Source organism: Lactuca virosa, chromosome 2 (genome assembly GCF_052849685.1).
Source record: "Lactuca virosa cultivar CGN04683 chromosome 2, Lactuca_virosa_CGN04683_v6, whole genome shotgun sequence".
Classification (NCBI taxonomy): Eukaryota; Viridiplantae; Streptophyta; class Magnoliopsida; order Asterales; family Asteraceae; genus Lactuca; species Lactuca virosa.
The window spans coordinates 273,703,641-273,730,814 of NC_136427.1; the positions used below are offsets into that span (position 1 = coordinate 273,703,641).

General features: G+C 38.0%; 1 protein-coding gene and 3 non-coding genes across 4 annotated transcripts; 3 read left to right on the forward strand and 1 right to left on the reverse strand.

Annotated features, from left to right (window-relative positions):
- Nucleotides 1-885: 885 nt before the first annotated feature.
- On the forward strand, nt 886-958 carry TRNAK-UUU (transfer RNA lysine (anticodon UUU)). The gene has a single exon. It is a non-coding gene; the product is annotated as a tRNA-Lys (tRNA).
- A 75-nt stretch (nt 959-1,033) lies between these two features.
- TRNAK-UUU (transfer RNA lysine (anticodon UUU)) lies at nt 1,034-1,106 on the forward strand. The gene has a single exon. It is a non-coding gene; the product is annotated as a tRNA-Lys (tRNA).
- An 8,571-nt stretch (nt 1,107-9,677) lies between these two features.
- On the forward strand, nt 9,678-9,750 carry TRNAK-UUU (transfer RNA lysine (anticodon UUU)). The gene has a single exon. It is a non-coding gene; the product is annotated as a tRNA-Lys (tRNA).
- A 124-nt stretch (nt 9,751-9,874) lies between these two features.
- LOC145161113 (U-box domain-containing protein 14-like) lies at nt 9,875-12,970 on the reverse strand. Its single transcript, XM_079080555.1, has 4 exons — nt 12,448-12,970; nt 11,756-11,872; nt 11,255-11,665; nt 9,875-11,162 (listed from the first exon to the last, which is right to left on the reverse strand). The coding sequence occupies exons 1-4, from the start codon at nt 12,718-12,720 to the stop codon at nt 10,089-10,091; spliced, it is 1,875 nt and encodes a 624-aa protein (XP_078936681.1). The 5' UTR covers nt 12,721-12,970; the 3' UTR covers nt 9,875-10,088.
- Between the last annotated feature and the right edge of the window lie 14,204 nt (nt 12,971-27,174).

A 27,174-nucleotide genomic window follows, 5' to 3' on the forward strand; every position in this document is an offset into this window, starting at 1 on the left:
GTTTTGTTATTGAAATGTTATGCAACAGGAAAAGAATGGATCTATAGTACCTTGTAGTATGAAATTGCAGGAGGAGAAAAAAAATGCAAAGATAAAAAAAAACAAAGGTGTTAAAATCGGTCTTTGTGTTGTAATTTATATAACATTGGTGAGATGGAATTCATTCAATGTTGCATTAAATTTAATATACATATTCCTAATATATATTCCTATTCCTATTCATAATTCCTAATATACTGTAATGTTGATATGGAAGGTATATAATATCTGCAGGATATATTGGGTTTATGTTAACAAAATTATTGGCTAATTTTCAGGGATTTCAAAATGGATGACATAACAAAAAGATAAAGAATAATGGGTTGAAGCCTTAAAGTAAAAGTATTATTTTAAGTAGAAGTAGATTCCAGAAATCAATATTCAATATCAGTAAATGTAGATGAATAAAAGGAAGTTGGAATTTGAAAGTTTGAAATGAATTAAATGAAAAAATGAATAGCAAAAACGTAACATGTGGCATGTGTAATTGATTAGGAGTTGTTAGAGGTTGACACATGACATTATGAGATTCATATTACTTATTTATTAGGAGTTGTTAGAGGTTGACACATGACATTATGAGATTCATACTACTTATTTATTAGAAAGAGAGATTTCATATTCATTCCTTCTTCACTTTATTAACCTCACATTCTTTTCTTCTAAATCAAATAATGAAGCTGCGTTACTTCAATATATCCATCTTATAAACATCATATTAGTTTCTTTAAAATGTAAAATAGTTTTTTTTTTAATGAGTAAAATATAAACTTTATTGGAAAGAAAGTTAAATATTTATACAAGGTAAAGAAAATTAACATACTTTCAAAAGTACGAAAATCAAAAGCCGTTCTAGCTCAGTTGGTAGAGCGCGTGGCTTTTAACCACGTGGTCGTGGGTTCGAGTCCCACGGATGGCGGTTAACAATTGGTTTTTTTATGTTTTAACTCAGATTAATAATCCTAATAAAAATTCTAAACTATCGTTTCAAAATGCCGTTCTAGCTCAGTTGGTAGAGCGCGTGGCTTTTAACCACGTGGTTTTGGGTTCGAGTCCCACGGATGGCGGATTTTGATTTTTTTTTTTTTTTTTTTTTTCATGTTCCTCTCAAGTCTCGATGCCTCCCCAATCTCTTTCTTAACTGAAAATAAAAACATATAAATCCAAGAAAGTGATAAATAAATGCAAGTTTTTTTTCCTATTAATCTAAAACTTCAATTGCCATTATTTGTATAGGAATTATAAAAATTAATGGAGTTTAAAATCATTTAAATTAAATGGATCATTCCGTTTAATCGATCTAATTAAATTGATTGTTTGTATTGAAATTTTTTAAATTTTTTCGACAAGTCAATCCATTTAAATATTATATATTTATTGTTGAAAAATATATATGTTTATTTATTATATTTAGTGAATATTTATTATTATTTAATTATAAATTTATATTATTAATTATATCTAAACAATGACTACCCTAATTCAAATTTATAAACTCCTGATAACGTTCCATTATCGTATTTTTTTAATATCCCTAAGAACATTTTACCCTTCAAAAATATTTTCACCAATTAAACAATTTGCAATGTAATCCATGCTCTTACGAACATTTTTATAAATATTTGGAATGTAATTGATGTAGATTGAACTACAGAAATAGACAATTTGTCAAGTGTATTGTCAAACACTTTGTAAACTCGTGATACTTTACGTGTATCGAACGTGAGATGCTCGGATTTGAAGATGATAGTCTTCAGACTCTTTTTATTAAACAAAACAGAACATCAACATTACAAATAAAGGTGCAGGTATTTAAAGACTCTTAAACGTAAATCTACTAGAACTCTAAGACTTTTGACACAAGGAAACAAAACAAATAAATAAGGAAAGAAAATAAAAAAGACACAACATTAAGGAAACTTATTAACCAATTACTTGGGCTCTACCCTTTCTCTTTGTTGTTACGGACCAGCTGTACCATAGCCACCTCATCATTCTCCCCAGGTTGAACGAAACTCGACCTTGAGTTCAGGGTAGGATATAAAGGATCATCAGGATGAAATGCGGTTAAATCGGAGACATTAAAGGTAGAGGAGATGGAAAGATCATCAGGTAAGTCGATAACATAAGCATTGTTATTGATGCGCTTTAGGACTTTGCAAGGTCCAATCTTCTTCATCTTCAACTTGTTGTACGTACCAACCGGAAAACGTTCCTTGCGTAAGTGCACCATTACTAAATTACCCTCATGAAACAGCTTTTCCCTTCTACTCTTGTCACGTGCATACTTATATGTAGCATTAGTAGTTGCAAGTTTATTCTTAACTTCAAATTGTATTGCTTCCATTTTCTGAGCGAAATTTTCGGCAGCAAGACTATGGCCTGGAAGTTTGGGAAGCGCAATAAGATCAACAACATGCTTGGGAGGGCGCTGGTAAACGATTTGGAATGGGGATTTGCCCGTGGATCTGTTGATCATGTTATTAAAAGCGAACTCAGCAGGCGCTAAGAACTGATCCCATTGCTTTGGTCGATCCCCACAAAGACATCTAATCAAATTACCTAGAGTCTTGTTAACAACTTCTGTCTGACCGTCTGTTTGTGGATGGAAAGAGGTACTAAACTGAAGCGCAGTTTGAAACAGGCGCCATAATGTCCTCCAAAAATGACTTAAAAATTTAGTGTCACGATCAGAAGTGATGGTGGAAGGAACACCATGTAAGCGTACCACCTCGCGAAAAAACAACATAGCAATATGAGAAGCGTCAGCCGTCTTTTTGCAAGGAATAAAATGAGCCATCTTAGAAAAACGATCCACCACCACAAAGACGGAATCGTTACCCCGAACGGTCTTAGGCAATCCTAACACGAAATCCATGGAGATGTCTTCCCAGGGACCATCGGGAATGGGAAGAGGAGTGTATAAATCGGTATTCTGAGCTTGACCCTTGGTAGTTTGACAAACAATACATTTAGCGACATATCGCCCGACATCACGACGTAACTGCAGCCAATAGTAACGTTCCTCTAGTAAGGCGAACGTCTTATCTCATCCAAAATGTCCTCCCAAACCACCGACATGCAACTCCTTAATAAGTTCCTCACGTAAAGAAGTGCGAGGAATACACAAACGATTATTGTAGAAAAGATAGCCATCAACTTTCAGCATGGGAGGTTGTATCGGATTGTTCCAAATGTCCTTAAAATCTTCATCATCGGCATATAATTCTTTTAAGTGGTCAAACCCAGTAATACTTGATTTCAAGGTGACCAACAAAGCAGCTCGTCGACTTAAAGCATCTGCCACCTTATTTTGCTCCCCGGATTTATGTTTCAAAACAAAAGAAAAACGTTGAAGATACAAAATCCAACGTCCATGCATACGATTAATTTTCTGTTGGTTGTTAAAATATTTTAACGCTTGATGATCGGTAAAAAGAACAAACTCGTTGTGAAAAAGATATTGCTCCCAGTGCTGAATAGAACGATAAATTGCGTAAAATTCCAATTCATAAATGGACCACTTTTGTCTTGCCTCGCTAAGCTTTTCACTAAAAAACACAACAGGCTTGTTTTCTTGTGACAAGACAGCCCCAATGCAAACAATAGAGGCGTCACGTTCGATCGTAAAAACTTTATCGAAATTTGGCAAGGCTAATAGGGGAGCGGTAGTTAACTTTTCCTTGATAATGGCAAAACTTCGAGTGGCCTCCTCACCCCACTGTAACTGTCCTTTCTTCATGTATTGTGTAATTGGTGCCATGATTGAGCTAAAATTGCGAACAAATCGTCGATAAAAAGTGGCGAGGCCATGAAAGCTGCGAACCTCACTAATAGTGCGTGGAATTGGCCAATCTTGAATAACTCGAATTTTCTCATCATCAACGCGGATCCCAGAAGCCGTAATAATGAAACCAAAAAACAATAAATGATCAGTAAGGAAAGTACATTTCTTAAGATTTAGATATAGCTTGTTGTCGCCCAGGGCAGAAAGAACTGCTCGTAAATGTAGCAAATGATCGGCTTCCGATTTACTATAAATGAGTATATCGTCAAAATAAACTACCACAAAAGAACCGAGAAAAGGTTTGAGGACCTGATTCATTAAACGCGAGAAAGTGCTTGGAGCATTAGACAAACCAAATGGCATGACCAACCATTCGTATAATCCATCCTTCGTTTTGAATGCCGTTTTCCATTCGTCGCCCGGCCGAATACGAATTTGGTGATAGCCGCTACGGAGATCAAGCTTGGAAATAGTTGTGAACCTTCCAACATGTAACACCCGGATTTCAAGGTATATTATTTTTAATTATTTATTTTGAGAGTCTTTGATCTACTCGACGAGTTGGTGCGATAACTCGTCGAGTAGGAGCGGGGTGGCCACGTAAGTTTAATGAACTACTCGACGAGTCCAAGAGTAGACTCGCCGAGTAGGCGCTGTGGGTGGAAACCCTAAATCCCCGGGCATGTGCCCTATTTAAGGGACCATATGGCCCTCATTTGCGGCCACCTTCACCCTTGAGAGCACCAGAGCACCTGAGAGCGTTGTGAGAGAGAGAAGAAGCCGTTTTCTTCATTATAAGTGTGTTTTTGCAAGAAAGAAGGAAGGAGGGCAAGCAAGGAAGATTGAGGAGCTCAGATCTATCACCATTTGATCAAAAGAGGCTGCTAGAGGTATTAATCTGTGCTCAATCTCATGTATTTGGTGATCTACTTGAATCTAGGGTTTTCTTATGCCTTCTTTAGCTTGGATTCGAAGTATGTGAGGTCCCAAGGTGGAGTTCTTCTTAGATCTGGACCTTAAGAGGTCCAGAGAGTCCTATCTATCTTGCTTTATGCTATTCCATTTGAGAAATGAACCTAGGTTGCCATTTTTGAGGCTATTTCACCAAAAGAAGCTTTTTGGACGTTGCATGAGTGTAAAGGTCGGACCTTTACGTGATTTTTGGGTATGGTAAGGTCAGATCTATAGGTTATAGAAACAGATCTGACCTCAGAAGGTCATTTGAGTGTTGCCATGGAAGGAACTCGCCGAGTCCATTAGTGCACTCGACGAGTCGAGTCGGGGTTGCCCCGCGATTCGTGACAGGTGTAACCCGTCGAGTGGAGGGATGACTCGACGTGCCAAGTGAGGCTAGAAGGATTCAAAGGACCCGCATGGACTCACCGAGTCGCCCATGTGCACTCTACGATTCGGGTCAAAGTTTGACCGTTGACTTCAGTTGACCTTAGGGTTTTGGTCAAGCTGATTCAGGAGAGTTCAGGGAGGGGTAGAATGGCCTTCTACCCAATCCTTAGAGATGAGTCTATGAGAGGGTATTGATCAGGAATGTTATTATGTTAATAGGAGGAGGCTAGGTCAGGTTATCGAGCACGAGAGGTTATCCGACATCGTACGAGGTGAGTCTTCTCACTATACTGTACCTAGAGTGGTACCTATGTGTGACCGGAAGGTCTTATATGCTATGAGATGTATGTGCTGTATGTTGTTATATGATATGGATGTGTTATGTATGTTATGAATGCTAAGGACCGGAAGGTCATTATGCTAAGGACCGGAAGGTCATTATGATATGGACTGGAAGGTCAACATGATATGGACCCGAAGGTCATTACGGGTAGGACCGGAAGGTCTACCAGGGTTGTGGGACGGAAGTCCTCTGAGACACAGCGACCGGAAGGTCTTATAGCCTTGAGTGGCGTATGTGCTTATGTGGTATTTTGGGGAGCTCACTAAGCAATCATGCTTACAGTTGTTGTGTTATGTGTTTCAGGTACTAGCGAGGATCGCGGGAAGGCGCCAGCATGATCCGTATACACTCATGGAGTTTATGTTTGAGATTCTGGGATATGTTTTGTTATGATAACATTGGATACATTATGTTTTGATATTACTTTGTGATTAAAAGTATGTTTTTAAAAATGAAAAATTGTTTTGGAAATTTACGTTGTTACACAACATATCGAGCATGCCGTTGAGACGCGGGATGGGAAAACGATAAGTCATAGTAAATTTATTAATAGCTCGACTATCAACACACATGCGCCAACTCCCGTCTTTCTGGGGAACTAACAAACCTGGAACAACGCAAGGGCTCATGCTTTCACGAATTAGTCCTTTTTGTAATAAATATTCTACTTGTCCCTGTAAAATAGAATTTTCTTTGGGGCTCATTCTATAATGTGCGAGGTTTGGTAGTTTCGCTCCGGGTACAAAGTCGATGTGATGTTGTATATCACGCATGGGGGGTAACTCGGGAGGGAGCTCTTGAGGAATGAGTGATTTGAATTCCGTCATCATAGGTACTAATTTCTCAGGGATGTTACTCGTTACTCCTTCTTGAACCGAACCAGTGGCTACTATCGCAAGGATGACAGACTCGCCTTTTATCTCCTCCTCAAAATCACGCCTAGTCATTATGATCAGATTGTTATGCGTGGGTTCTTGTGTGACAGGAGTGTGTTTGTGTGACTCGAGTAATGGAACCAGGGTTAGACGAACACCATTAAGATTAAATGAATAGGCATTGTCTTTCCCCTTGTGTACAACATTAACATCGAATTCCCATGGTCTTCCTAACAACAAGTGACATGCATCCATGTCAACTATATCAAAAAGTACCTCATCTTTGTAGCTACCGATTGAAAACGGTACTTTACATTGCTCGGTGACTTGAATCTCACATATGGATTTAATTCATCCAATTTTATAAGGATGAGGATGTTTTACTGTTGCTAGTTTAAGCTGATCGACTATAGTGCGAGATACAATGTTCTCGGTACTACCGCTATCGATGATCACGTTAAAAACCTTTTGATGAACTAAACATCGAGTATGAAACAGGTTGTGGCGTTGTGTAGGTGTCTCGGGGAGTTTAGGAGCTAATAGTATGCAGCGTACAATGCATGTCTTGGAGGTATGCTCGCCCCATGATGTTTCTTCTTCGGCGTAACACAATTCTGCCACCGTCTCCTCATTGTCACTACCAATGGAGCCGTTGATTTCGTCCACTTCCTTAGTTGCGAGATTGACTTTAGCTGTGGATGCCTTGCAATCACTGGAACGATGGCCTGTGATCCCATATTTGAAACACTTACCAGCTAAGGGTCGTGCGTAAGGGTTGGATGGTTTTACAGTAGACGAGGATGTGACGGTCTTCCCTTTGTCTGGGGCGGGCTCTTTGACATGGGCTAGACTGTTTTCGGTGGACTGGGAGGCTTGAAATGTTGGGATGGTGTTGGTGAGTGCTCTGGTTCGATTATTAGCCCAAGAATGAGAGTTTTTACTGATTTGGGCTTCAGCTCTTGTGGCTAAATTGTAGGCTTCGTCTAGGGTGTATACTGGCACAAGTGAGATACGATCCATGATATTGGATCTCAATCCATTCGTATACCTCGATACCTGTTGGGACTCCGTCTCCGCCAGATCATTCCGAGAAGAAAGGCGGTGGAATTCCGCCGTGTAAGCCTCCACAGTTCGATCTCCCTGTATACAATTTTGAAGAAGGTTAAAAAGGACCTGGTCGTGATTAAGGGGTAAATACATTTTCCTCAATTCTCTTTCCATGCGCTCCCAAGTTGAGATTGGAAGTTTCCCTTGCCTCTCACGATTCGACTGTAAGTGCTTCCACCATGCTTGTGCTCCCCCTTTTAACTTATACGCCACAAGAGTAACTTGTTTTTCGTTGGGGATTTCATAGAACGAGAAAAAGTTTTTCGTTGGGGATGTCCATTGAGCCATTGAAGGATGGAACGTCCTTGGCTCGTTGTCGATAATCAAAATCATGGTTATCACGTCGCCGACCATGTCTGCCGCCTCCGGCTCCCTCATCACCTGTATCCTCCTCGAGGTCGGAGTCTTCCCCGTTCCGTCCCTGTTCCTGCTGATGGAGTCGATCGGCTGCATGATTTCTGGGTTGGAATGCGATGCGATTGAGTTGTTGGGCGGGTGGGATGTTGCGATTAGGAGGTTGATTATTGACCTGTGCTGCTGGTTGTTCTTGGGGAGCAGGAATTCGAGTCGTAAGGGTCGTAAGTGTGGCAGTAATTTGTTGAAGTGTTAACTGGACCTCTCGGAGGGTTTGCTCCACATGATCGATCCGTTCAGGGTCATGTTGTCCGTCGCCTGGTGCCATGGATTCGCTGGGCTCTGAAACCACCTGATGTAGATTGCACTACAGAAATAGACAATTTGTCAAGTGTATTGTCAAACACTTTGTAAACTCATGATACTTTACGTGTATCGAACGTGAGATGCTCGGATTTGAAGATGACAGTCTTTAGACTCTTTTTATTAATCAAAACAGAACATCAACATTACAAATAAAGGTGCAGGTATTTAAAGACTCTTAAACGTAAACCTACTAGAACTCTAAGACTTTTGACACAAGGAAACAAAACAAATAAATAAGGAAAGAAAATAAAAAAAAGACTCAACATTAAGGAAACTTATTAACCAATTACTTGGGCTCTATCCTTTCTCTTTGTTGTTACGGACCAGCTGTACCATAGCCACCTCATCAGTAATCCAATCATTTTCAAAACATAAAAGAGTCGCCAAGAAACAATTTTTCCATATTAAAAACAGAACCTATATGTCTTCAAGAACCAAATGTTTACAATGCAATCCAAAATTTAAAACGCGACTCATCTATCTTGAAGCCTCCTTGATCCATCATCTTCTTTTAACATCAACCATTGTTCGTAGTGTCCTTTCAAATTTATTTCATGGAACCACAAATCAAGAAAAATAATTATAAGAGGATCAAGCATTAATAAAAAAAAATCAGCAATGTATATGCATAAATTTCAGATGCAAAATCGGATTTCAGGAAGCAACAAAGAAATCTCCGCTTAATCATTCAAAGTCAGCAATGTATAAATTTCAGCAAGAAATCAAGCATGTATAAACTTCAGCAACGAATTTAGAAATAAAAAATTTTCAGAACTGTTGATGGCGGCATCATTGACTACAGGGATGAAATACAAAGGCGACAGTGGCTTCAGGGAAGGAGAGTGAAAATGACAACTCCTATACTACTCAACTATCCTGATCATATATGTGAGGTCATGCCCTCAATTGATGCCTCTGTAGATTACTTATAAGAATGCTAGACAATAGATGTTTAAAAAATAGTAATATGGTGCTCAGGTAACGAATTTACATTGTTTGTTATCACTTCAAGTTTTAAGTTTAGTGGTAGGGTCAATTTGATTTTCACATAATGCCTTAGATATGTCTAGGCTAGACCTGTCCAGTGTCCACGAGAAATGTATCGAATATACATCTAATAAGTGGAGTGATTAGGCTTTCCAGTAACAGAAAGACTTGGACAAACTTCAACTGCAACATTACATATAACTACCCACAACTTGTAAGTTGAGCTTTCTATTACAAAAGTTTAGTATATCACAAGAAGGTGGATTTGGGTTTTTTACAACTTACACATTGCGATTCAAAACGAAAGTTGCTGATATCAAATGCTTGTTACTAATAAGTATCAAAAAAACTTGTTTACTAAAATAATTACCATAAAGGAATTTTGATTAATTAAAAAAATAAGCAACACCATCTATTTCTGTGTGGAGGTACAACTAAATGATACAATTTATCACTAACTGCAACTTTACAGATAGCCGTTCTAGCTCAGTTGGTAGAGCGCGTGGCTTTTAACCACGTGGTCGTGGGTTCGAGTCCCACGGATGGCGTGTTCACTCGTTGTTTTTTTAATTTTTATACTACTGATTACCGATCCTTATTTATGCCTCGTTTTCTTTTTCTTCTAATAAAGAAGAAATTATATGAAAATGACTTTCTTAAATAATGAAACAGTTACAACAACACTGATTACTTGATCATTACAAACTTCAAACAGCATAGACATAATACCCATACATGATAGTGATGATACACCATTTCCTACACTCTATTTTGTTACAATTGATTATTCATAAATTATTCTATCATTTACTCTTTATACATAAAGAGAAGAGATTTCCATCTAAATGAATATAATAACTTCATTATACATACAAAAACAAAAATATCAAGATCCAATTACAGTACTAGTTTCAACCAATTCAATTCGTTGCAGAAGTTCCAACACACTTCCCGCCTTCCTCTTGGCTCTTTCAGTCCCATTCTCAGACAACTCCTTCAAAACCTCTTCAGCTCCAAGCTCCTTCATCATCTTCAAAGACCTAACATCACCTGCACACAAAGACCACAAAACCGCCGACCCATTTTCCCTATTCCGGGCCGACCCGGTCCGTATCACCTCCACCAAAACCCCCATCGGCTCAGCCTCAGCAATCGCCATCTTCCCTTCCTGATGACTCGCCAATATAGCCAAAATAGCCAAACCCTCATCCATCATCCCACTACTCGCATCCTTCAGCAACCCCATCAATGGTGTCACAATCCCTGCCCGAACTGCCCGAACTTTATTCCCTTGGTAAATACAAAGGTTAAAAATAGCAGTCGCAGCATCTTTCTTCCCTCGTGGGGTCCCTTCTTGAAGCAACTCAATCAACGGCGGAATCGCACCAGCGGCTCCGATCGCCACCTTGTTTTCGTCCACCACCGAGAGGCTGAAGAGAGTGGCGGCGGCGTTCTCACGCGCTTCCATACTCCCGGTTTTCAAAACATCGACAATTTCCGGAATTGCCCCTACACTTACAATAATCCCTTTGTTTGTTTCATTGATTGATAGATTCAAAAGGGCAGTGACTGCGTGTTCTTGTGTCCGGGTATCGGGTGATGATAAGAGCTCCACAAGCAGCGGGATTGCACCGGCCTCTGCGATACACACGCGGTTATCCGCGTTTCTTTTGGCTAATAATCTGAGCTCACCGGCTGCTGATCTTTGTTCATCGGAATCCCCGATTACAAGCTTTTGGAGCAACGACCCGATCACGGTCCGATCGCATTCCGAACCGGGTCGACCCGGTTTCTGGTTTAATTTCGGGAGCTCGATTCCGTTGCTATCACACCATAGAGCAATTAGACTTTTCAACACATAGTTTGGTGTTAATGCTGTGTGTAGTAATGTTTGTTGAGTTTTTGGGCATGTTTTGTGCCCTGCATCTAGCCATTTCTGAATAGACGATCTCTCATACGTCTGTATGGATTAATACATATATAAGTTGAATTGCTATTATAGGTGATAAAACAAAGTACATTGCTATTATTGGTAAGTTATGGTATTGGTACCTGTCCGGTTGACACAATCACGGGGTCTTTCATTAATTCGAGAGAAATCGGGCACCGGAAATCGTCTGGAATGACAGGAGATCGATGCCTCATGATGCTCTTTTCTCCCTCTGAGATATCAACTTCAGGGTTTCCTTTCATTACACAATCTTTGATATTTTTGAGAAGAAATGACATCATTTCAAACCGATCTTCAGGGTATCCACCGGTTGATATGACCATATCATGAATAGCAAGTGATTCCTTTTTTAAATCGTTAATTGTAGTAAGATGTAATTTTTCTGATAGTCTTTTGATTGTTTCAGGATCTAGCTTACTTGCCATGGTTAAATTTAAATCTCTCTGAAGCTGTAAATCGGGTGAATCCATTCGTGCTTTTGCTCTTTTAAATTGTACGTGCACAAGTTCAATCTGAAGAAACAAAACGGGATTCTTGTTAGTTATTTGGGTTAAATGAAAACCCATGAAGAGTTGTTTATTTTAATTTGAAAGAAAAGAGACCTGTTCGTGAACTTCTTCAGATAAATCTAGTTTATTGTAATGGATTTGGTTAAGTGCCTCTTCAATCTGTGTTGTTACCACATGAAACTTGCCTGTGGTTTTGTCAATTTGAAGCGCCTGTCACATATGTAACACCAAACGAGTTTGTTATAACTTATAAACCATGGATTTTGACAAATTATTATACATGTTTGATGATCTCTACTTCAAAGTAAGATTGGGTTTGATTTATTTGACTTAAAACAGGTAACAAGTCAAAATCTTATACAAATTTCATGAATCTTGAATAATGGACCAAATCTAATCATGGTTTGCTTTAATTTTTCCAATAACGACTAATATAACACCTACAAACATAAACCACAAAATGTAAGCATTCTTATTATGCATAAATCAAAATACATTCTCACTAATCATGAGATCATAGTCTTTGTAGTCTTATCCCATTGATCAATTGTTATGATTTCACCAAATGGTAACATAAATAATCGTTTTTGTACATGTAACAACTAGTCTCAAACACACAAACAATCGTTATACCCACAAAAATATGAATTAGGTAAAAGATAAGATAAAAACAGATTTTGAATGACACCCAACAATCCGATCATGCTCAATTATAATTCCCACTTACAGAAATGGCTTCAGATTATAATGATCGCACAAAATGAACAAGAAGTTGTGAAAATTACCTGAAAAATCTTGCTGCCATCATTGACTGATTTGAGGAGTTCAAAAGCCAAATTCAAAGCGATTCTCAAACTCTGTAACCCCTTAAGATCACCATCATCAAGTTTTTGTTCGTTGTCTTTGAGTTCCTCAAACAAAGGGCTCAAAAGCTTCACCCTCCTCATCAAATTCCCATACATCTTCCGTAGAGCGTTTCTGCACTCGGGTAACCCTGAAATTTCCCTGACCAAGTCAACCAGTTGACTCACCAAATCTCCCTCTTCTTGATCGGCCATTATTGGGCCACCAAACCCACACACAAATGAAGCTCAAAGATATCCTTTCTTTCTCAGAGGACAGAAGAACACGAACTGCGTTTGAATTACAATTGGGGTTTTAGTGAATTCTCGAATAGAGTCGTTATAGTCGAGACGATTTCGGGGCTTATAGAAAACTAATGGTGGAACCCCTAAAAGCGTGTTGTCTGACGCTTGATTATTGCGTATTGCCAGTCATTTGGTTATTTGAGGTAGCTTGGTAATCGAAAGAAAGACAGGGAGTTTATCTTACGAATAGTAGGATAAAGTTTATTTTGTGGACTTTGACTAATTTAACCTTATAAATGACTATTTTGATAAAATGACCCAATTTATTTATTTATTTTTATTTATTTTGTAGAACACATGAATACCGGAGTATGATTCCGGATCATATGGAATACATTTTTTCTGTGTAACATGTGGTTCTTCTTTTAGTATAAGTTTTAATATATAAGTTTTGCTATAAGTTTTGGTTTTATAAAAGACTAAACCACAAAACAAATGCAACCTCTCCCGGTGTTCCATTTCCCTGCTCAAAAATTGATTAGCAACCTTCCTTCTTCTCTAGATCGATTAATCACCAGATTTTTTTCTTTTTCCCTCCTTGGTTTGATCAAACTGATTTTCTGGTGGATAACAGAGGTATAAGGTGGTTGATAGTGATGGTATTGGTTATGTTTTGGTGCGTTATAGTGGTGATAAAAAGGAGGCATAAGGGTGGGTTGTTGTGGTTAAGTTTAGGCTGTAATGGTGGGATTATAATTGAGGTTGAAGATGGGTGAAAAAGGAGAAGGTCAACGGTCGTGTTCTTGGGTGTCTCCGGTGGTGACTGGTGGCTTATTTGGGATGTGGTAGTGATAGGTGGTTTTTGAGTTTGGATTTGGAGAAGGGATGAGGCTGTGAAGGGAGTGGTGGAAGCTTCATCCATGGAGAGAGAGAGAGAGAGAGAGAGAGAGAGAGAGAGAGAGAGAGAGAGAGAGAGAGAGAGAGATGGCATAGGTAGGTATTTTTATTTTATTTTTAATTATTATGATATTAGGAAAATATTAAAAAAATGTAAAAAAACAAACTAAAAGGGTATAATCATCATTTTAAGTTTGACAGGGACCATGTCCACAAAAAAAATCCGATTTTGGACCGATGGTGCAAGTTGAAAAGATTTTGGACTTTATCCACATTTTTTTGATAACCACACGGACCAAATTTGCAGTTTAGTCTTTATAAAATGTAAAATGCAATTAAAATCAACAAACAACTAATAAATACATAAACTAACGGATACGTCTTTAAGTGATTACAAATATAATGTTCAAATAATCTTTTACCCCAAAAATCTTCGCTAGTCATTTTCGATAACCCATAGCCCATGGATCGGTTTTACCCTCTATAAAAATCAATTTCCCAGTGATCAACGCCTTCAGGACCAACGAAAAAACACCCCACAATCCCCTCTGATGTCAATCTATTGTGGTACGTATGGGGCCTTTTCGAGGGTCATGTTGAAGCTCTCAAGTGGGATTAAATCAGTTGGTTCGGTACCCCAGTAGTTGATGCAGACTCTCATAGCTATAAACCAATCCTCATTTTCTGAATAGTAGTCTCCCTTCAAATGACTATCGTATATAGTCATTTTGAATGTCTTCAAATCTAAAGCACCCAAAAACCAATGAGCATGTGGTATATTGATTGGGATGTAAAGCTACAAAAAAAATTATGAATAATTAATTAGTATATAAATACTCACGTAATGTAATCCAAACACAATTATATCGTATCACAATCTGCCCAAGCTGGGTAAATGAATCCGTCAGCCATGTCACTCCAGTCAAATATCAGTGTTGAAAGCTGACGGCACAACCGTCCACCGAGCATCATTCGCTCTACGCTCTAACAGCAATGAGATCCACATCATGATGTGCTGCCAATAAATTTTTTTTTTGTAGTAAAGTAAGTATTGTTATTAGAAGCACAATATGTAATGAACACATAATTATATTACTTACTGATGGGTTATGAGCATATCTACATTCATATGTGATCATGCAACCCTAATTGTTTTGGATCTAAGTTTTTTCACTAATTGAACATGCAAATTGAATACCAAAGCAATAACCCTAAATCTAGCATACAATTTTTGAAATTCACAAAGAAATTAGGGTTAGAAGATTACCTCACTTGTTATGTAGTAATAACAAGAACAATCTTGATGATCGTTGACTCTTAAAAGCTTAGCACCCCAAATATTGCACCTCTAATGGTTCACAAACACCCAATGCAACAAGATGAGAGGAGAGACAATGAAGATCGGCTAGGGTTATGTATCATATGCATTGGCCGAAAATTCCATGTGGTGGGGTTCTTTATATAGTTGTGGACTGCTACGGTTTCAAGAGGAAACCCTAATTTCCTGCTTAAGGCTTAAGCAGCCCATGGACCCCTTACTAATAGGCCTTGGACGAAATCTATAGGGCCTTCCTATATGATTTCGTCCACTCCTAATTAAGGAGTCCAGTAGCCCAATTTCACAAATATCAACGATTTGCAAAACAACCCCTCCATTATTAATCAGTTCCTTTAATCCCAAAATTAATATCAAATTAATTTCTGATTAAATACTAATTAATAATATTATTTCCAAATAATATGTTACTCTTGTAATATATTAACAAAATCATTTTGAGTACCAATTTCTTATTTCATACAATAAATTCTACTCTCTCTCCACTAGTCATCCTATCAAGTTACATGAGTGAAGGCAACCCAAAATGACTATGCTACTATCAAATCAAGTACATACCAATTATAGTTATGGGCTTAGACACCTAATCTAACAGTCTCCCATTTGGATAAGTCTAATAACTATTATTGCAAGTATGATCTCAAAGTTTGACTAGCAATCGTAGCTTTCAAAAGCCATTGTCGAACTCTGATATAATCAATGACGCATCCTTTAGATAAGGGATCAAATATTCCTCCGTTCTACAAGATATCGTATGGACATGAGACATGGATTATAATCAATCTCTGTGCAAGAGTTGTTTCCCGATTTCCGATTCATGACGACTGATTCAGACGACAATTGAACACATCAACTTAGTCTAGGCTTGGCCAAGCGCTTTAGATGTCATCACTGAATCATCGAGGGGCCCACAGATATCATTTTTATCCCATTTACGGTAAAAGGAACGGATAAACTTCGACTCATATGCTTGTACTATTCACTCATCAAATCATACACAACAATACGCTTTATAAAATCAAGTTACTGATGCGTTTACATATTATCAATGCACAACCGACTCGTAATCAACAACTCATATGTCTCTGTTTCAAGAATATAAGATGTTATCATCTCAGTATTACTCGTGATAAAATCCATGAAGTAATTCTTTGAGCGTGGGTTTATCCAATACTCAAATTTCTATTTCAGGAGTACTCATGAACACTGCAGCAAACTTGTGCCATGTCTAAGCTCTTAGACAATCTACAGTCAGATTCATGATAGTCTTAATTCACTACTTACTTCCAAAATGTAACGCCCATGTTTCTAGGCTAGGCATTAATGATGATGTAACAGTCTAGGTTAACCTTTGTAACTCATTTTGAAATAATAGAAATGTATTATTTGAGTATTATGTGTTTTATGCTTAATTGTGTGGCTTAAATGAATTAATAATAAAAATAAGCGATAAAATAAAATGTTAGATAAACCCGATATCTATGAAGGAAGTTGTAGTGGTCGTGACGAAGCTTCCAAATATATATAGAATGCCGAAATCCGAGTTATAACGAAGAAGTTATGACCTGTCGAATTTTCGCGACAGAACTAGCGCAACACTGCGTGACGTAAATAGTGAATTTACGATAGAGCCTTAGTGATCTAAACGGAAGTCGTAGAGTTCGTTAAACCGAGAGCGTGCATAAAAAGAACGTCTAAATCTGACTTCGTATGAGGAAGTTATGATTTTTCTAAGTTTCAGCTTAGCAGTATATAGCCCGAAGTTCAGATTTGAGATCGAGTGATTTCTAGCCGAAACAATCTAAACGAGAATCGAAGATCTCATCGATAGTAGTCCAACGGTGAAAAGACAGACGAAAACGGGCGTCGGATGAAGAAGTTATGATTTTATAACGGAGTTTTCCTATCCCGGCCTACTAAAAATAATATAATAAAAATAAATTCAAAATTAGCCAACGGAGTCTAAATGAAAGTTGTAGAGCATAGTCTCACCTACGCTTGGATATAAAGAACGTCGAAAACGGAGCTCGTATGAGGAAGATATGATTTTCTGAAGTTTTTAAATAATTAAAATATATAAATTTAATTATTTATTCGGATAATATCTGAAGAGCTGACGAGTCCGATCTGATCCGAAGGGTACGCCCAGCGTACCGAGGAGTACACCCCGCGTACATGTCGACACCGAGGTATGCCCTGCGTACGTGATAGCTACGCGCAGCGTACAACTGCTTTCCTCGGCCCAGAAGTGACCACGTTGCACCACCCGAAGTTCGCCACCTGGAAGCCTGATCCGAACTACACCCCGCGTAGAGCTTCGTACGCCCAGCGTACGTGCGAGGTTCAGCCCCTATAAAAGGCATGTGAGGGTTGTCGATCTTTTTGCCAAATTTCTTTTCTCTCTCCCGTTTTACCTCGTTTTGCGTGCAAGAAATACACCCGAAGCCCCAATATCATTCCCGAGACCCAAAGCAAGTCCCGAAGCCTCGAAGATCCCGAGAAGTAAAGTTTCCGAGCCGAAACTTTGCCCGCGAGAAACCCGGTTTTCAAGAAAGCATCCCGGTTTCACCGAAGAATACTACTCTTAGAGCCGTAGTGCTGTCCGATCATCTTCTGATCAAGTGAGTGTATATTCCTTTTCTTCTAACACATAGATACGAAGTATTCTCTACAAAATACGTGCTATGTGTTTGTATATTATTTGCTTATTTGAAATAATTATTGAATGAATGATTTGTACAGGTTTTAAGCTGTATATATAAATGTATATATTTTTATCTACTAATATGTTGGGTAGAACATGGGTAGACAGTTGTTGTGTGATGAAATAAAATGATGAGAGGCCTCGATGTGATTGTGATCTAGCCGTCCAACAGAATATGGATGATGACCACGGACTTTTCTAGACAGTTCAGTGGAACGTTGGCAGGCTCATAACCTGTAGGTGTAATGAACTTGGGTGTTCATTTGTTGTATTCTATCCCCCTCATGGTTGCCTTTAGGACATTTATTGCTGAGGAACCCCCTTTGCAGTAATGTCCGTCCTGATGAAAATCCTAGATTAGGTCTCTTGTAATAGTTGTTGTCATAGGGACGTAAAGTGAGGATAACGAGAATGGGTAATCGGGTTATTGTTGGTTGGTGAAATTAAATATAATTATTTATTGTGGGTTGAAAACCCTATATGCTCACCAGGCTCCCAAGCCTGACCCACTCAGTTTCTTTGTATTACAGGTAGTGGCGCGAGAGAATAAGTTGGAGAACTTGTGAAGATGTTTTTGTTTATAGACCAGTAGTTGTATAAAACTGTGTAAGGTCTATGTTTTATTGTTTATGCTTTTGTGTCTGTATCGGAACATGGCATCCCGAGTTTTGATATATAATGAAAATACATTTCTTTAAGAAATGCTTTGATAAATTCTTATCATATTTTGTTTTGGGAACAAATTCCGCAACTCTTTTAATCAAAGCATTACTCTGATTTTATTTAAAAAGCATAAATTAAATCGGTCTTTTCTGACCGTGATTTTGGGGATGTCACACAAAAGTATGATCGATTGTGGATGTTTGAATAACCTAATTATTCGGGAAGTAAAACATGCGAAGTGAAACACAAGAATAATCTAATTAACTATGGTCTCAAAACTTTTGAATATAAATAAAACACTTATTGTTTAATCACCATATTAATCATACTTTATTCATTGTATAATGTTTCGAGTAATCAACTTAATACTTGAATTAAAAACAACAGTTATGTCATGCTCCAAGCACGCACACTATGTTTATCTATGGTCATTTCCTTTGTGAAATAGATCAATTGAACACATTTCCGATAATGCTCATTTCATAATTCCAAATCCTTATCACAAGTGTAAGAATACCAAATTCTTGCCACTACTAGAACCTGTTAGAGTCTAAACTCACATGCAATGATCCTTTTGTAATGTCTAAGCACCAAAATCACATAGACTTTGCCAATGATATTACAAAGCATTCCATTGGAGATTGGTTACAAAAACAATTCCATGGAAATGAAGCCTCACATTCAAAGAACATTCCTTGAACATCCTTCTTACATTAAAGTTTATAACTCGCACATATATCTCAATATCCAACTCCTATAATGGAAACATTTCCATATTCCCATATGACTATCAATTCTGAACAAGAGTTACCTCTACTCAGAACAAGTCAATATGGTTCTTCCAAAAATTATACTATACTTCCAATTGTCCACAAGCAACCAATCTTTGGTAAACGTCATATTGTCCTTCACATTTGTTTAATAACTTCAGTCATATCTAGCTCTAGTCCTTTTCCCTCTTAATGCCTTAGGCATTTGGAAAATCAGAACGAGTGAATATTATAACATATGCGATCAATCCTATATCTGAATCATATGGGATTCGATACATAATGTCTTACATAAAGACATGATACTTGATCAGTCTCTTGCTACACTATTTCCATATATTGAATTCACTATAGTGAATCACTTCAACACGATATTCGTATATGTTCATGACTAAGCTCCAATAAAAGTTCAATATAAACTTTCAGATTTGAAATGAAGTATAAGTATCCTCTCCCTTAAGCCTTACTATAGCGAAACAATTTCCAAATTCAGCAACTTTGCAAATTTAGAACTTTATTTCCTATAAATAGCATTGCTAACTTGCAACACTTAACATAATAATAACGCTCTCACTAACATAATAATTATGTTCTTACCAGCATAACAATTACGTTCACACTAGCTTTGACATGTATCCAAAAATCAACTAGACTTCTAGAAATCAATACCTATTGACTTTCTTACCAAAGTTAAGATTTCTGATGTGTGGTGCTTCGATAAGTATTTATCTAGACTTCTCAAGCTCATACACCATTCATTAGATAGCTTATATGTATGTCTAAACCTTTTCAGAACTTATAGCAATAAGTCCCGACTGTTCAAACTATTTGCCATTTCTCACAATTCGAACTATGAAAAGGGATGTCGTAATCATACTCGAATTTGAGAACACAATTATCACAACTGCTAACTCTAATGATATCAATCAATCCTTTAAAATCTACAAGTGAAAGCGTTTCCTCACAATCATTTAATGAAGTAGAGAGAAACCTTTTACCACTTAGATTTTATGGTGTATGTGTTCCTATCCATGTGAATTTGTTATTTCCAACCACTATCATAAGACATTGTTTAATGACAAATTCAAACTCATATGGATTGAACTCACTTATCTTAATTTCTAGCCATTCGGTAGCACAAGGACCTACCAGCGCTTCCAAGTTATTGAGTAACTCACCCATACAGATCAATGTACTTTCACTGATCAAGGTACTTTGCCTTGTGTGATCAAATGAGAACTCACAGAACTCACATGCATGGTCAACTTAACTGGAATGGACACAGAAACAAGAATGTGTCAACACGATAGGTTATTAACCTCAGGTCGTGTGCTAGTGATTACTAATAGGTTTATTCGCGATTGTCTTCCTGAAACTTTTCAAGATCAACAAGACTCCCACTGACTTCTTTACATATAAGATTTTCTATCAAAGAACATTTCTCGACAAACAAATATTCAAGAGTTAGTGTGGGTTCTTATCAAGAAAACACTTCATATAATTGGTCTTAGTTCGTCTTTGTTTAAACCAAAACATCACAACTACCAAGTTCCAATGTGCTAGAGCAAGAAAACATTTCTACTCCACATTTCATGAGGTGCTGTAAACCTACTTAGAACATATTACTCAAGGTGCAACTTGGAGTAACTAGAGTATGACTCTAAAACTTGATTTTGGAACGAAGAATGATTCATCTTCTTGATTTAACCATTTCAACAATACCTGATTCCTCTTCTTAGTCATATAAATGAACTAAGGTATCCTTAGAGGATCAATTGTGACATAGTTCCATAATCATTAGAATGATCATAAAACATGATACTAAAGTATTTTCCTTTCCTTTCAGACTTGAGAAACTTTTATCTTTCTGCCCAACCGATTCTTCTTATTCGTTCTGCTATACTTTGAGACTTTTCAAGGTATCAGAATTACACTTAATCATGTAAGCATAACCACATTTACCGAACTATTAGTAAATCATGACGAATAGACTTATTGTCCTTTGTGGTGGATCTGACCAGTTCACATCAATGTGTACTAGATCCTTTAGTATTCACTTGACTCACATATACACGTGAGCAAGGAATTTAGTCTTAATTTTCCAAAGATCAAGATTCTCATACATCACACAATTCAAATCGCATGATTCCAAGTTTCTGTCCAATTGAAACTTGGGTGATGAGAATCCTTCTTCACTTGGTAAATTAGGACACTACCACAAGTGATATAACTAAGAATCAAATCCATTTTCAACATTGCTAATAACAGAAATATAAACACCAATTTTCATAAATGTCATTGCAAGTAATCATAAAGCAAATGAGATAAAACCAAAACTTACTTTATTGATAATGTGCGGAAAACTTGTCCTTACAATGCAAATACATATGAAAACTATGTTTCTAAATATTCCTAAGCTATCTATCATAACTCCTAAGTAGCAGCTCCAAATCCTGATCATTAAACCATGTGACTGAAATCCATTTCTTCAGATCAGAATTAGCCTTTACTTCTTCTTAAGCTTCCTTTATTCTCTTAGATTATGCAAAATATCAAAATGCAAATTATCACATCATGTACTAGGAATCTATGAACAGGAACTTAATAAAGTTAGATAGTGGATGTACCTGAAGTAGAGTCATACAATTTGACTTTACCATCTCTAAGGTCTCTCAGGTAGTCAGGGCAGCTTCGCTTCCAATGCCCCTTCAATCAGTAATAGAGACAAATAGACTCTTTAGGAATGACATGTGAAACTATCTCAGCATCGGCCTTTCTCTTATGGTCAAAAATTTTGACCTTAGCCGATTTCTCTCTCTTAGGAGAAGAAATCATTTCTGGACTATCATTGTTGTCATTGCCTACGTCCATGGAAATTTGGGAGGTAGATCTTCCAAAAAAATTCGCTTGACCAGTGCGCCAAAGCATTGCTGCTTCAACAGCAATTAGCGAATATGTAAGATCAATAAATGTCACGTCGTGGTCTTTCATATAGTAGTCCTTAACGAATTAACTATATGACTCAGGAAGCGATTGAAGAACCAAGTCAACAGCTAGCTCCCTTGGGAAAACGACACCCACCATTCCCAATCTGTCAATGTGCGACTTCGTCTTGAGGACGTATGCACATACAAACTTTCCATCTTGGTGTTTGCATGCCAATAGGGCTTGAGTAACCTCTTACTTTTCAAGTTGACGAAATTATGGGTCAAGGAGAATCATTGGAGGAGGCGGAGGAAGAGAATGATTTCCAGTTCCACCAATGCACGAAGAAGGGAACGATCTTTCACCTTGATCCGTGGAAGATCATCTTTAAAGGGAAAACCTTTTCCAAAGGATTGAGGAAGACCATAGTTGTCAAAACTAGACATCTACAAAAGGGAGAAAATTCAAGTTATGTGGTATTTTGGGGAACTCACTAAGGTTTGTACTTACGGTTTTCAGTTTATGTTTCAGGTACTCCAGTTTTCAAATAGGAGAGCTCGGGATGATTGCAGAGCACACACCACAAGTTTTCGCATTCTGTGAATTACTCTGATTTGATGATGTTTTGTTAAATCTTGGATTCCTTGGTTTTATGGGAAATATATGTATTAACGATTTATTAATCTAAAAACAAAAAAAAATTATGTCATGATTTTTGGGACGTTACAAATTGGTATAATAGTCTTGGTTTGAGGGATTTAGACATACTCTTGGGTGTGTCTGAACTCAAACTGAGGGTTTGGTAAAGTTTTCAAAAGAAAAGTATTTTTAAGAAAAGAATTTTCTAAGATAAGGGAAGGGTGTGGTGCATGCAATCGGCCGAGCTCAAGTAAGTTTTTCTAAAATACCCATACATGTTATCTGATATGATTAGAATCTGTGAATGGCATGCAGTTAGGGCTAAGGGTCTACTCAGTTTTTGCATGATAGAATGCTAGGAGAGATGCCTTTGTATGTCTATTGCATGAGCTGGTAGACTTGCATACTAGGGCTGATTAGTTAGTGGTAGATTGGCTTGATATGTATGATGCTTTATAGCCTTGGGAGGATTGGATGCTATGCTGGAATGGGAATATCTATTGGTATCAGTATCTGCTAAGTGTATGCTTTAAAAATTGTAGACGGTTAGGATCTTATAACCTTAGAATAATTGATTTGGCCTTATTTCCCGTTCCTTGTTTGGTTGTGGTCCTAGATAGAGTATTTTATTCGACAACCTATTTGATCATGTTCTGTATATAGTTTGCATGCATAAGGCAACTGACAGTAAGGGTGGAAATTTCTTGCATGAGTGGTGGTGTGTGGGTTGAATGTCCTATGATCGTTCTATGGATTGGAGTGTTGCTGCACGAATGCTGCTTGCCTTGTGCTTTGTGGAACTCTTAGGTGATGGAAGTTAGCTACTAAGTGAATATGATTGTATTCATGAGGTGGGTGACTGGCATTATGGGCATTTCTTAAGAAGCTGATGGCAGGGTGAGGCTGTGGACCTAGGAGAGCCTAGGAAGTGCGTTAACGGGTTTTGTGGCGCTGTTTAGTGAGTTTTTGGTGCATCAGTTTGAGAAAGTGACTTAGAGGATTCGAGATGATTCTTGAGGAAAGTATGGATAGGTGTGGAAGGTAGTATTGGGCCCATACTACTGAAAGTACAAGATCCATACTCGAATCGATGAGAGTCTTAGAGAATCTAAGAAGCTCGTGGGAAGAGGATTCTTGAGAATGTTCTGATCATTTGCATGTTGTATTTCAGTTTGGTGATGAGCACCCAGGAAGGAGGTTCTGGTTCTGGTTCTGGCTCAGGTGCAGGTATTGAACCGATTAGCGAGCAGATGTGGGAATTCATCTCGTCGGAGATTACCCGCGGTATTCTGGAGCAGACTCCTGTGATCTTTGGTTCAGTTAAGGAGGGGATTCTGGAGATCTTGAATGAGCGCTTAGGCGCGATCCGTGCTGAGGTTATGGCTATAATTGGAGCTCGCACTCTATCATTCTGTGAGAGAGAGATCGATTTGGAATACCTGGAGAAGAGGGGGTCAGATCAGGTGCAGACAAGGGAGGCTCCCAGGAAAAGACCCAAGGCTTCGGATCAGCGATTGGGAGGCCAGCATGGCCGGGGTAAGTGTAGCATGTGTGGGAAACTGCACGATGGAACTTGTCGTTCCAAGGGTATGGGTTGCTACAAGTGTAGCAGGATTGATCATGTCAACATGGATTGTCCTCAGGGGGCAATCCCTTTATGTTTTCTCTACGACCAAGTGGGCCACAAGAGGGTTGTCTGTCCGATGAGGAAGGGAGGAGCAGTAAGTGCACCTGCTACGGCTATTTTGCGGATCTCTGATAGTCGTGAGGGTAGGGCAGGAGCCCCAGCAGAGAGGATCCAGTCATTTTAGTGTCAGTCAGGGGAGGCTCGTGCTCCAGCAAGTGATTTTGCAGGTATGTTACCTTTTGCGTTCTCTTCAGTTGTTATCAATATTTATGTTGCTTGGAATTTTATATTGGTTTGGGTATGCGTTATCTTGGGTTTAATTCTCTGTTATTATTGGTTTATATCTTCGAATAATTGTTATACGCCTTTTGTTGGATTTGGTGTCTAATCTCATAACTGTAACTGGGATGTACTTGACCTGATTGTAGCATGATCCTTTTTGGGTTGCCTTCACCAGTGCAACTTGATAGAATGGATTTTGAGAATAAGGTTGTTTATGGTTTATTAATATATTACAAGTATAATATATTAATATGAAATCATATTATTTAATTAGTATTGATCAAGAATTAATTTGGAATTAATTTTGTGATCAAAAGAGACTAATTAAATAGAGGGGGATTGATTATGTAAATCAATCATTCTTGTAGTGTGGGCCAATGATTCATGATCATGTAGGTGGGCTAAACTAATCCATGGATAGCCCATGGAGGTTAAACCCATGGAGCATGAGAATGTGGAAAGTCATGGGTTATTAGGGTTTGCAAAATGTAAGTGTAGCATGTGCAACACTATAAATAGAACCCCTCTAGAGCCAAACTCGGCTACACCATCTCTAGGAGATAACCAACTTATTCTCTCAAGCCTCCTTTTGCATTTTGGTGTTTGTGAACCAATAGAGGCATCACACTTGAGGTGCTCAAGCTTTCAAAGGTCAAGAACTTTACCCTACTCAAGAGGTAAGCATCCAAACTAAAGTTTTATATTGTATAGCTTCAATTGTATGCTAGATAGGGAGAATGCTACTCTAATGTCATCGAGTTGAAGAAGTCTGACTTTGACAGGACTTCAGATATCTATATAATAGAACTATTATTTATTTTTCCATCATTCACTTGATTATGTTATACTTCAGGTGACACTAATAATTGATATTATGTGCTGATGATTGGAAGAAATAATCAAATGATTACAAATGAATGATATTTCATGTTGAAGATATAACAAGTGTTGTTATAGTCTTTCTTTAAATAATAGATGTTTTGTGCCTATTTTATAGGTACATGTAGCAATTATAAATTTATGAATAAATCTAGATTTACTTATCGTTTAATGGATGTTCACATTCATGACCTAAAACGAAGTATTTTATGTTAACGAATATTTTCTCATAATGTTAATTATGAAGTAAATCTATAAGCTTTCATTAAATTAATAATTATGATCATAACACATAAATGATCAAATGATGTTTGATTGAAACTTATCTATGTTATAATCATAATAACTATATAAATAAGAAATACTGTAACACCCATAAAATTCAAGCGAAATTAAAACTTTTTAATACATTTTAAAACCATCAAGTTATTATAGTTTGTTTTCAAAATGGTTTAGACATCAGAGTATCCCCAGAATCAATTCATAAAACCATAAAATAAGAGGAGCTGTACGATCACGTCTTTGCCTTCCTGCGTTCATCTGATGTACCCGAAACAATAAACTGAAACTGTAAGCCCGAGAGCTTAGTGAGTTACCCCCAAAAATACCAACCTCAAATAACCATAATCATATCATATCAACAAATACAGAACAAAATACATAATGAGTCGTCAGCCTGACTGGACCACCTCACAGGCCTTCAGTCTATCTGGACTGCTCTCCGAGTCTTCGGCACGTCTGGACCGCCTCGCAGGGCCTACAGCCTATCCGGACCGCTCGCCGGGTATGTTGGCCTACAACACAAAGCAGGACCGCCTCAACCCAACCCCAAATCTAACAAACATGTGCACATAAATATCATACGCTAGCTCATTTCATATAACAGTCAAACCGATCTAACAGATCACCAATCATAGCAACATCCCAATAACCGGGATACAGACCTAACCGGTCACTAACATAGCATCATCCTATAACCAGGACAATCATGTGCACATAGACATCATATAACACTAGCATGTATATATAGATATATATAACAGTCAAACCGATCTAACATATCACAAAGCATAACAACAATCCTATAACCAGGATATCAACCTAACAGGTCACTAACATAGCATCATCCTATATACCAGGATACCGACCCAACCGGGTCACTAAAGCATATCATATCACCATCCTAACTACCAGGATATAAATCAGTAAGCATAACATGCAATAATCTGAATACAATCCATAAAGGGTCGGCCTTGGTGCCTTAGACCCCATTGATATAGTGAGGAGAATTCACCTGGCACTGCTGAAGTCCCGCGGATAAAACTCCAGCTACTGGTTGACAGCTTCCCGAACTGTCAACATCAAACAACACCCAATTAATAATTGGGTTCCAAGCCCAAAGTCCAACTCACACTACAAAACCCAATAGTCAAGTAATGGGCCAAAGCCCAACACATGGCCCAATTTTCCAAATTGGGCCCAACCCTTCACATGGGCCTTACCCCTTAGGCCCAACCATCCCTCCTGGTCCAAACACTTGGCATACTAACGTCCCAATCTCTCATAACCATAAAGGCCCAGTTATGGCCCATCTATGGTCCAATTTTCCAAATTGGGCTCCAGTCCTCACATGGGCCTTATCCTAAAGCCCATCTAATTATTTTGGTCCATTAGCTTGTTCTTGGGTAGCCCATCAATAGTC